This window comes from Bombina bombina, chromosome 3, assembly GCF_027579735.1.
Source record: "Bombina bombina isolate aBomBom1 chromosome 3, aBomBom1.pri, whole genome shotgun sequence".
NCBI lineage: Eukaryota > Metazoa > Chordata > Amphibia > Anura > Bombinatoridae > Bombina > Bombina bombina.
Genome location: NC_069501.1, coordinates 482,005,950 through 482,018,119, shown reverse-complemented (window position 1 = coordinate 482,018,119; position 12,170 = coordinate 482,005,950). Strand labels below are relative to the sequence as shown.

Below are 12,170 nucleotides of genomic sequence, written 5' to 3'. Positions count from 1 at the left end.
TGTAGCAAGGCCAAAAGGAAGAGCAACAAACTGGAAATGTTTGTCCAGAAAGGCAAACCTCAGATACGGGTAATGATCCCTGTGAATGGGAACACGAAGAACGGAATCCTAAGGAATTGATTGAGACACTTTAGGTCCAGGATGGGACGAAAAGTGCCCTCCTTTTGGGGAACTATAAACAGATTTGAATAGAATCCTTGACCCTGTTCATCTAGGGGAACTGGGACAATCACTCCCAGAAAAGATAAGTCCTTTACGTAGTTTAAGAAGGACTCTCTCTTTATCTGGTCCGCAGATAACCTTGACAGGGGGAATCTGCCCCTTGGAGGACAGGACTTGAATCCTATTCTGTAACTGTTGGACACTATGTCTACGGCCCAAGGATCCTGAAAATTGCATACCCAAGCCTGCTGAAATACAGGATTGGGGGCGGACCCTTCATGCTGATTTTGAATCGGCCGAAGGCTTCTTGGCTTGCTTTCCTTTATTCCAAATGTCACTGGGCCTCCAAGAAGACTTGGACTGTTCCGGCTTGGAAGAGGAGGAGGAAGACTTTTGTCCCTTAAAGTTACGAAAGGAACGAAAATTAGAATTTTGGCGACCCTTAGGTCTATTCTTCTTATCCTGAGTTAAGAAAGAGCCCTTTCCGCCTGCAAATTCAGAAATTATTTCAGCCAAACCTGGACCAAACAAGGTTTTGTCCTTATAAGGTAAAGACAAAAGCTTGGACTTGGATGTAACATCAGCAGACTAAGATTTTAACCACAAAGCCCTGCGAGCTAAAACAGTGAAACCAGAAATCTTAGCTCCCAGTCTAAGAACTTGCACATTGGCATCACAAATAAAGGTATTGGCCAGCTTAAGAGCCTTGATCCTGTCTTCGATCTCCTCTATAGTAGTTTCTTCTGAGATTAGATTAGATAAGTCATCGCACCAATAAGATGCTGCTCTTGCCACTGTAGCAATACAAGCAACAGGCTGCCACTGCAATCCCTGATGAATATACATCTTTTTGAAAAAAGCCTCAAGTTTCATATCCATGGGATCCTTGAAAGAACAACTATCCTCAATAGGAATAGTAGTTCTCTTGGCAAGAGAAGAGATAGCTCGCTCTACCTTAGGCACTGTGCTCCACGAGTCGCGGATAGAATCAGCAACAGGAAACATCTTTTTAAAAACAGGGGATGGGGAAAAAGGAATCCCTGGTTTATCCCATTCCTGAGCTATGATATCTGCCATACGGTCTGGAACAGGAAAAATCACCACTGATGAAGGAACATCATATACCCTGTTAAGTTTACTAGACCTCTTTGGATTCTCAGCGACAATTGTGTCAGATTCCTCCAAAGTAACAAGAACTTCCTTCAACAGTAACCAGAGGTGTTCAAACTTAAATATGAAATTAATCTACTCTGAATCTGCAGAATTGGATACTACAGTATCAGAATCTAACACTTCACCCACAGACGCCACTGAGGTATCATCCTCCTCAGATAACTTAGAAAGACTGACAAGTGCAGAGTCAGAACTTTTAACAGAAACATTTTTACCAGCAACAGGAAAAGCTGTAAAATAAACACCCCCAGAAGGTTGTTGAGAGGAACGGCAGGGCACGTCTTGTGAAACAGGATGGGAAGCTTGAGGGGAAAGGAGGGGAAACAGAGGCATGGCCTGGACAAAAACTTTAAAGTCTTATTGAAACATAAAGATTAAAAGTGCACAGGGGGCACTATCTGAGCCTCCAAAAAAAACAAACATTTTTCAAAATCAACCTCTAAATTTAGGTCTGAGTTCATCTAGGCAAAAAAGATAATTCCCACAGAACAGAAAAAAGTACTTCAGTTACCACCTTTTTATCCTCAGGCTTGCTGAGGTAACTCACCACACCATGACCAGGAGTAACCACTAGCAACCGGACACAGATGAGAACGATGGCTTTTCACAAGTCTGACTGACTTTGAGAAAACAAACACACTGCCTTAGGACTTCAGCAAAGGACGCTCAATCCACACGGAGCTCCGCTCTCAAAGCAGCTAAGAAGTAAGAGGAAGCGAGAGTCACGTGAGCGCATTAAATCCCAGCTCACCAATAATGCACAGCTCTTCTCTCTGAGCCGTAAACCTGGAAAGGCCAGAGAACGTCACGTGATCGCACCCCATCACAAAAAATAACTGTGCCACAGAAACAAAGAACGTGAACTAAAAGCACTAATAACGCAGCTAAATCCCCAAAACAAGCAACAAAGAGAATCAAATATAACTGACTAAAAAGAACAAGCACTAAAATCTCCAACAAGTATTTCAATTCCCCAAAGATACCTGTAATCAAGCCAGCCTCTATAGGGGAAGGAAAAAGCATTAACCCCGTCTAGCAAAACACACTGCCATAGTATTTCAAGTGCCTGCATTAATTAAAACTGACCAGAAATAAATTCCTATAGGACAGGAATTAGATGAGTCCCATTCAAAGATCCACTGAAGAATAACCCCTAGAATGATGCCCTCAAAACCTAGAAGGCAAAAGCACTTACCTTTGGATCCGGCTGTAGGGCAGAAAACAGATTCTCAGGTGTGATTAATACACCCACATCAGTCAAGGACCTGCTAGAAAAAGAAAAAACAGAGTAATCAACCCTGGTTTTCTATCAATGGGGTAGCATACTGTTAGAAATAAAGCAAGGACCACCTTACCGCCTACTAACTGCTAAAAGCCACCATTACTCTTACTAAAGAGATTGACATGGGCACAGCATAGCCCCTAATCCTTGATTGCAGGGAAAAGTACCCATTAAAATGATAAAAATCTTCAGACACCTTCTTTGACATCCTCCCGTGATCAAGGCAAAGAGAATGACTGGGGGTTATGGGTAAGGGAAGCAATTCTTAACAGCTTTGCTGGGGTGCTCTTTGCCTCCTCCTGCTGGCCAGGAGAGAATATCAGACTAGTAATTGGAATGAATCGTGGACACCCCATGCCATAGGAAAGAAAAAAATCACAATACATTGTCCCTTTATTGACCATTTATGTTGAAAATGTTTAAAAGGAACATTTATCAAAGGCTTTGTCTGCCTTCGCCCCCCTACGACAGAAGGATCTCACAAGATAACTTGCAGTTCGTATTTATGAAGCCGTGGTTAGCAGACAGCTGCTTCCCTAACCTCTTCTACACCTCTTTTGTGGAGCATTTCAATTTCCCCAGTTTCGTCAGAACGGGGAGATTGACAGCTCCTGCCCGCGCATTATTGGCTGTGCGCAGGCATATATGCGCCCCTGTCCACCGTATCTTGATAAATCAACTCCTTAATACATTTTATAAGTATAGTATTCAGATTATTCCCCGCCTTTCTCTAGTCATGGGTGCCGCCATGTTGAAATCTTGCTTCCACTGCATTACAGTACTGTACTGACAACTCTCCTTCAGATACCTGCAATGAAACCTAGGTTTCAAAATGGCAGCACCTATGATTAGAGGGAGATGGATGAAATCGTTTTAGTATCTAGTGTCCCTTCAATGTATATAGCTGCCCTAAATGCAGAGGTTTTATATGAGATTATATATATATATATATATATATATATATATATACACCTGATTAACTATGTTAATTAAAGAAGCAGCACAGAAAAGACTGGATGTAGGGAGAAAACTACAGGCAGACAAAATGGCAGCACACATGTTTAGGTAAAACATATTTCCATGCAAGTATGATATCTGTATTACAACACTAGATTTGCAGAAACCTCAGAAGGTTTTAAAGGGACATGAACAATCGTATAAAAACATGTATAATAAAGGCATTCGCTGTAAATATTCTAAAATTAAACAATGCAATGTTTATAAGGTCAGAATTAAGACAAATTAATTGCCTGCTTCTCTATTTTTCATCATTCGGAAAAATATATGAAATGGTCGCTAAGTATTGCTAGAATTGGGACCCACGTTTTCGTTTGGAATCAAATAGTTTTTTATTGTTTCTTGCCTTGGTGTTAGAAAACAGCCACTGATTTCACAAAAATACACTTCACAACTGATGAACTGGACTTAAAGGGAGATAATACTCCTATGCTAAATAACTTGAAACTGATGCAGTATAACTGTAAAAAGCTGACAGGAAAATATCACCTGAGCATCTCTATGTAAAAAAAGAAGATATGTTACCTCACAATTTCCTCAGCTCACCAGAGTAAGTTCTGTGTAAAAGTTATACTTCAGCTGCTGTCCAGCTGTGGGTAAAAAAAAAAAAAATAATGAAGAAATTAACTGCAGCCAATCAGCATCAACAGTGCTGAGGTCATGACCTCTTTTACTGTGATCTCATGAGATTTGACTTAACTCTCATGAGATTTCATAGTAAACTTCCTTAAACTGAATAGGGAAATAACATGAGTGTGCAGGAGGCTCACTCCCTTGTCTGTTCCGGGAAAGGCATACTGATTTTCTGCTTAAAGTCCATTGCAATGGGGTTTGAATTCTTTGTTCTTGAGGTAAAATATCTTCCTTTTCTACATAGAGATGCTCAGGTGATATTTTCTAGTCAGCTTTTTACAGCTATGCTGCATCGCTTTCAAGTGTTTCAACATGTGGGTATCATGGCCCTTTAAGGGAAAAAGTAGTCATATAACTGGTTTCAACAATTCTACATTATACAAAAACTTACCTGACGAAACATTTCAGGAATATCATACACATATGTGGTCCCTAAGGATTGTGCTTGGAAACGTTTGGATTGCAGCAGGTCTTTTGTCACATACGGAGTGTTAATAAGCATCCCATGAAGTGGCCCTTGTTTGTCCCCATATGCTTGGAACATGATCTATACAAGACAACAGGATTTAATAAATATTAATCATACAGATCAAGTCACTATCTTATTGTCTCTGCGCTGTAAAATGTAGCTCTGGCAGCAACTTAGGGATGTATGCAATTTGCATAGCTTACAACATTTAAATTATGTTATAAAACAAAGTATATATTTGTAACTGTACAAAAGTAACTGATTTTTCTATTGATAGCAATGCTATTATCAAGCTATTAAATCAAATAGAATTGTATAAATCTAAATGCAAATATAGAAATTTGTGAATGGCCATGAATCAAGTAAATCAACAAGAACTTAATATTAACAACTATTATATAATATAAAAATGGATATATAATATATAATTAACAACATAAATAATTTAGAGACTATATCTAAGAGCTTCCTCTGGATTTAGTGAATGAAATGGTGGACAGCCTCCTTGCCAGCTTGATAAAGTATGGGATAGTAAATTGTGAGTTTTCTCTCTCTATCTATCTATCTATCTATCTATCTATCTATCTATCTATCTATCGTAGTAGCCGTAATAGTCCAGTAGTTAAATATGAAAATAACAATAATAATATTGCAGTATACAGTAATACAGGTATAAAGCCGTTTATCTAAACCTGAAAAGGTTTGGAATTCAGAAGAGTTTGGGTTTTTGTTACTTACAGGCAAGAAAAAAAGTAATTTTTGTTCATTTTTTTTTAAATATTAGTGAAACAGTTTGGATTCTAGAATAAGTGGATTTTGGAATTTCGAATTTGGGAATTATGTGCCTGTAACTTTTTTTATTGGACTAACATTACATAGTAAAAGACATAAGGAAGAGAGAAATCTTGAAAGTTTGTCTTTTACTATGTAATGTATGTATATATATATATATATATATATATATATATATATATATATATATATATATATATATATATATATATATATAAAACATGGAAGGGAACTGCACTCCAAGACCGGACCATGTACACATCCTGTGACTCAGCAACATCCAGCCCTGGGTGATAAATAGCACTCCAAAAAAGCTGTGATGTCACCAGAGCCACAGGCAGTTAACCCCAGTCCGGAATGGGTGCAAGAAACAAGGGGGATTACAAACAAAAAGTAATACAACACATAGAAACACCCAGCACTCACCAGCTAGCTCACAGCTAAGATAAAATCACAACTGGAAAGGTTAGTTACCGCATCTGGCCAAATGGGAAAGCTCAGGCACCACGTCAAGGTCCTTTCCACTGCCTGAGTCCCAAACACAGCCACACCATCATGCGAGCTCACAAAGCCAAGCAGACTGAGAACAAAGAAGGGGTGCACAGGTGGATGTAATCACCCAGAGAAAATACAAAACATGGAAGGGAACTGCACTCCAAGACCGGACCAGGTACACATCCTGTGACTCAGCAACATCCAGCCCTGGTTGCTAAATAGCACTCCAAAAAAGCTGTAATGTCACCAGAGCCACAGGCAGTTAACCCCAGTCCGGAATGGGTGCAAGAAACAAGGGGGATTACAAACAAAAAGTAATACAACACATAGAAACACCCAGCACTCACCAGCTAGCTCACAGCTAAGATAAAATCACAACTGGAAAGGTTAGTTACCGCATCTGGCCAAATGGGAAAGCTCAGGCACCCCGTCAAGGTCCTTTCCACTGCCTGAGTCCCTAACACAGCCACACCATCATGCAAGCTCACAAAGCCAAGCAGACTGAGAACAAAGAAGGGGTGCACAGGTGGATGTAATCACCCAGAGAAAATACAAAACATGGAAGGGAAGTGCACTCCAAGACCGGACCAGGTACACATCCTGTGACTCAGCAACATCCAGGCCTGGGTGCTAAATAGCACGCCAAAAAAGCTGTGATGTCACCAGAGCCACAGGCTCATATATATATATATATATATATATATATATATATATATATATATATATATATATATATATATATATATATATCACTTTTGACAAACCTTGAAACTATTAATAAAGATTGTTAAAAAAAAATAGGATTCCTAGTGAATCTAGGCCAATCTTACTGTAACAAATAAGATATTTTTATTCTCCTTGACCTTTCTCAGAATGCAAATGATATTAAATGAATTTGAAAGGATAAGAGGTCAATAACAAATTATTCATAGGGACGTTATCCTCCAGACAAAAGAAAACGATCACAGACAGCCCAGGGCCCTATGTTCTTTAGATGATGACTTGCTAGATTTCTGGATGAAAAATTCTGAGATAGAGTTGTAGCAGAAGGCAAACAGCCATATGTTTTGTCCTCTGAGACTTACAAAAATGTTTCTCCTCATCAAAAACAAACAGAAGTAAATACTTTTTAAAAAGAGCATTATAGATGGACAACATATGTGAAAACAAATCTACTCTCAGGTTGCCAGCAGAATTTTTGAAACCAGAGTAACAGTGGCCTCAGGCTTATAATACGCAGTAATTAAAATAACATGGCGCAAAGCGTTTTCTTGCTAAATGTATTTAAAGGCGCCCTGAAAAAAATAACAATCAAAAGACTCATAGCAAATAACATTTCCATTATTATTGATGTTGTTTTGAGTCTCACAGGGATATTTTTATTTGTATCCTTTCAATTGAAGCAAGAGAAAAATAAAAAAATATAAACATTGATGAGAAATAACCTTGATAAAACAAAAGCGCTATAAACTCTGGAGATATTGGTCATCTATTTTCATATTAAAAGGATACTTGGAATATACCCAGAACAGTTAATATCTATTATTCTATCTGATTAGATGACAGTGTGAGAGGCTGCACTGTCCAAGTTAAAATCTTCAATAAAGCAAAGAAAATAAATTTCTCTTGTTAGGTGTATCCAGTCCACGGATCATCCATTACTTGTGGGATATTCTCCTTCCCAACAGGAAGTTGCAAGAGGATCACCCACAGCAGAGCTGCTATATAGCTCCTCCCCTAACTGCCATATCCAGTCATTCTCTTGCAAGCTCTCAACATAGCTGGAGGTAGTAAGAGGAAAGTGGTAAAATATAGTTAGTTTTTTCTTCAATCAAAAGTTTATTGTTTTTAAATGGTACTGGAGTGTACTATTTTATCTCAGGCAGCATTTAGAAGAAGAATCTGCCTGCGTTTTTCTATGATCTTAGCAGAAGTAACTAAGATCCACTGCTATTCTCACATATGTCTGAGGAGTGAGGTAACTTCAGAGGGAGAATGGCGTGCAGGGTATCCTGCAATAAGGTATGTGCAGTTAAGTTTTTCTAGGGATGGAATTTGCTAGAAAATGCTGCTGATACCGGATTAATGTAAGTTAAAGCCTAAATACAGTGATTTAATAGCGACTAGTATCAGGCTTGCTATCAGAGGTATATACTCTGATTAATGTGCAATATAAAACGTTTGCTGGCATGTTTAATTGTTTTTATATATGCTTTGGTGATAAAACTTATTGGGGCCTAGTTTTTTCCACATCGCTGGCTTTATTTTTGCCTAGAAACAGTTTCCTGGGGCTTTCCACTGTTATATTATAAAAGTTACAGTTGGTGCAGTTAAAATTACAAACTGTGACATTCAGCTTCCCTCAGCAGTCCCCTGCATGCTATAGGACATCTCTGAAGGGCTCAAAAGGCTTCAAAAGTAGGAGCTGTGGCAGTTGTTACATATTTTTCGTTTTGTTAATCTGTTTTTTGTATTAAGGGGTTAATCATCCATTTGCAAGTGGGTGCAATGCTCTGCTAACTTGTTACATACACTGTAAAAATTTCGTTAGTTTAACTGCCTTTTTCACTGCTATTTCAAATTTTGGCAAAATTTGTTTCTCTTAAAGGCACAGTAACGTTTTTTTATATTGCTTGTTAACTTGATTTAAAGTGTTTTCCAAGCTTGCTAGTCTCATTGCTAGTCTGTATAAACATGTCTGACATAGAGGAAACTCCTTATTCATTATGTTTAAAAGCCATGGTGGAACCCCATAGGAGAATGTGTACTAAATGTATTGATTTCACTTTAAACAATAAAGATCAGCTGTTATCTTTAAAAGAATTATCAACAGAGGATTCTGACGAGGGGGAAGTTATGCCGACTAACTCTCCCCACGTGTTGGACCCTTTGACTCCCGCTCAAGGGACTCACGCTAAAATGGCGCCAAGTACATCAAAGACGCCCATAGCGATTACTTTGCAGGACATGGCGGCAATCATGGATAATACCCTGTCAGCGGTATTAGCCAGACTGCCTGAATTCAGAGGAAAGCGCGATAGCTCTGGGGTTAGACGTAATACAGAGCGCGCAGATGTTTTAAGGCCCATGTCTGATACTGCGTCACAATATGCAGAAGCTGAGGAAGAGCTTCAGTCTGTGGGTGACGTCTCTGACTCGGGGAAACCTGATTCAGATATGTCTACTTTTAAATTTAAGCTTGAGAACCTCCGGGTGTTGCTTGGAGAGGTTTTAGCTGCTCTGAATGACTGTGACACAATTGCAGTGCCAGAGAAATTGTGTAGACTGGATAAATACTATGCGGTGCCGGTGTGTACTGACGTTTTTCCAATATCTAAAAGGTTTACAGAAATTATTACTAAGGAGTGGGACAGACCCGGTGTGCCGTTTTCCCCCCCCCCTCCTATTTTTAGAAAAATGTTTCCAATAGACGCCACCACACGGGACTTATGGCAGACGGTCCCTAAGGTGGAGGGAGCAGTTTCTACTTTAGCAAAGCGTACCACTATCCCTGTCGAGGACAGTTGTGCTTTTTCAGATCCAATGGATAAAAAATTAGAAGGTTACCTTAAGAAAATGTTTATTCAACAAGGTTTTATCCTGCAGCCCCTTGCATGCATTGCTCCTGTCACTGCTGCTGCGGCGTTCTGGTTTGAGTCTCTGGACAGCTACTCCATTGACTGAAATACTTGACAAGCTTAGAACACTTAAGCTAGCTAATTCTTTTGTTTCTGATGCCATTGTTCATTTGACTAAACTAACGGCTAAGAATTCTGGATTCGCCATCCAGGCGCGTAGGGCGCTATGGCTTAAATCTTGGTCAGCTGACGTGACTTCAAAGTCTAAATTACTTAACATTCCCTTCAAGGGGCAGACCCTATTCGGGCCTGGTTTGAAGGAAATTATTGCTGACATTACTGGAGGTAAGGGTCATACCCTTCCTCAGGACAGGGCCAAATCAAGGGCCAAACAGTCTAATTTTTGTGCCTTTCGAAACTTCAAGGCAGGTGCAGCATCAACTTCCTCTGCTACAAAACAAGAGGGAACTTTTGCGCAATCCAAGCCGGCCTGGAAATCTAACCAGGCCTGGAGCAAAGGCAAGCAGGCCAGAAAGCCTGCTGCTGCCTCTAAGACAGCATGAAGTAATGGCCCCCTATCCGGCAACGGATCTAGTAGGGGGCAGACTTTCTCTCTTGGGCAAGAGATGTTCAGGATCCCTGGGCGTTGGAGATCATATCTCAGGGATATCTTCTGGACTTCAAAGCTTCCCCCCCACAAGGGAGATTTCACCTTTCGAGATTATCTGTAAACCAGATAAAGAAAGAGGCATTCTTACGCTGTGTGCAAGACCTCCTAATAATGGGAGTGATCCATCCAGTTCCACAGATGGAACAAGGACAGGGATTTTATTCAAATCTGTTTGTGGTTCCCAAAAAAGAGGGAACCTTCAGACCAATTTTGAATCTAAAGATCTTAAACAAATTCCTCAGAGTTCCATCGTTCAAAATGGAAACTATTCGGACAATCCTACCTATGATCCAGGAGGGTCAGTACATGACCACAGTGGATTTGAAGGATGCTTACCTTCACATAACGATTCACAAAGATCATCATCGGTTCCTAAGGTTTGCCTTTCTAGACAGGCATTACCAGTTTGTGGCTCTTCCCTTCGGGTTAGCTACAGCCCCAAGAATTTTTACAAAGGTTCTGGGGTCTCTTCTGGCGGTCCTAAGACCACGGGGCATAGCAGTGGCCCCTTATCTAGACGACATCCTGATACAGGCGTCAAACTTCCAAATTGCCAAATCTCATACGGACATAGTGTTGGCATTTCTGAGGTCGCATGGGTGGAAAGTGAACGAGGGAAAGAGTTCTCTATCACCCCTCACAAGGGTTTCCTTCCTAGGAACTCTGATAGATTCTGTAGAAATGAAAATTTACCTGACGGAGTCCAGGTTATCAAAGCTTCTAAATTCCTGCCGTGTTCTTCACTACATTCCGCGCCCTTCGGTGGCTCAGTGCATGGAAGTGATCGGCTTAATGGTAGCGGCGATGGACATAGTGCCATTTGCGCGCCTACATCTCAGACCGCTGCAATTATGCATGCTCAGTCAGTGGAATGGGGATTACACAGATTTGTCCCCTCTGCTAAATCTGGATCAAGAGACCAGAGATTCTCTTCTCTGGTGGCTATCTCGGGTCCATCTGTCCAAAGGTATGACCTTTCGCAGGCCAGATTGGACAATTGTAACAACAGATGCCAGCCTTCTAGGTTGGGGTGCAGTCTGGAATTCCCTGAAGGCTCAGGGATCGTGGATTCAGGAGGAGAAACTCCTCCCAATAAATATTCTGGAGTTAAGAGCAATATTCAATGCTCTTCTAGCTTGGCCTCAGTTAGCAACCCTGAGGTTCATCAGATTTCAGTCGGACAACATCACGACTGTGGCTTACATCAACCATCAAGGGGGGACCAGGAGCTCCCTAGCGATGTTAGAAGATAATTCGCTGGGCAGAGACTCACTCTTGCCATCTATCAGCGATCCATATCCCAGGTGTAGAGAACTGGGAGGCGGATTTTCTAAGTCGTCAGACTTTTCATCCGGGGGAGTGGGAACTCCATCCGGAGGTGTTTGCTCAATTGGTTCATCGTTGGGGCACACCAGAATTGGATCTCATGGCGTCTCGCCAGAACGCCAAGCTTCCTTGTTACGGATCCAGGTCCAGGGACCCAGAAGCGACGCTGATAGATGCTCTAGCAGCACCGTGGTTCTTCAACCTGGCTTATGTGTTTCCACCGTTTCCTCTGCTCCCTCGACTGATTGCCAAAATCAAACAGGAGAGAGCATCGGTGATCTTGATCGCGCCTGCGTGGCCACGCAGGACCTGGTATGCAGACCTGGTGGACATGTCATCCTTTCCACCTTGGCCTCTGCCTCTGAGACAAGACCTTCTACTACAAGGTCCTTTCAATCATCCAAATCTAATTTCTCTGAGACTGACTGCCTGGAGATTGAACGCTTGATTTTATCAAGGCGTGGCTTCTCCGAGTCAGTCATTGATACTTTAATACAGGCAAGAAAGTCTGTAACCAGGAAAATCTACCATAAGATATGGCGGAAATATCTTCATTGGTGTGAATCCAAGAAT

General features: G+C 40.8%; 1 protein-coding gene across 1 annotated transcript in view; it reads right to left on the bottom strand.

Moving 5' to 3' along the window:
* ACACA (acetyl-CoA carboxylase alpha) overlaps positions 1-12,170 on the bottom strand; it is a 1,007,059-nt gene that overhangs the window by 453,495 nt on the left and 541,394 nt on the right. Inside the window, exon 40 of the mRNA XM_053706820.1 lies at positions 4,659-4,814. Within this exon, the coding sequence (XP_053562795.1) occupies positions 4,659-4,814 (156 nt within the window). The remainder of the gene's footprint in view (positions 1-4,658; positions 4,815-12,170) is intronic.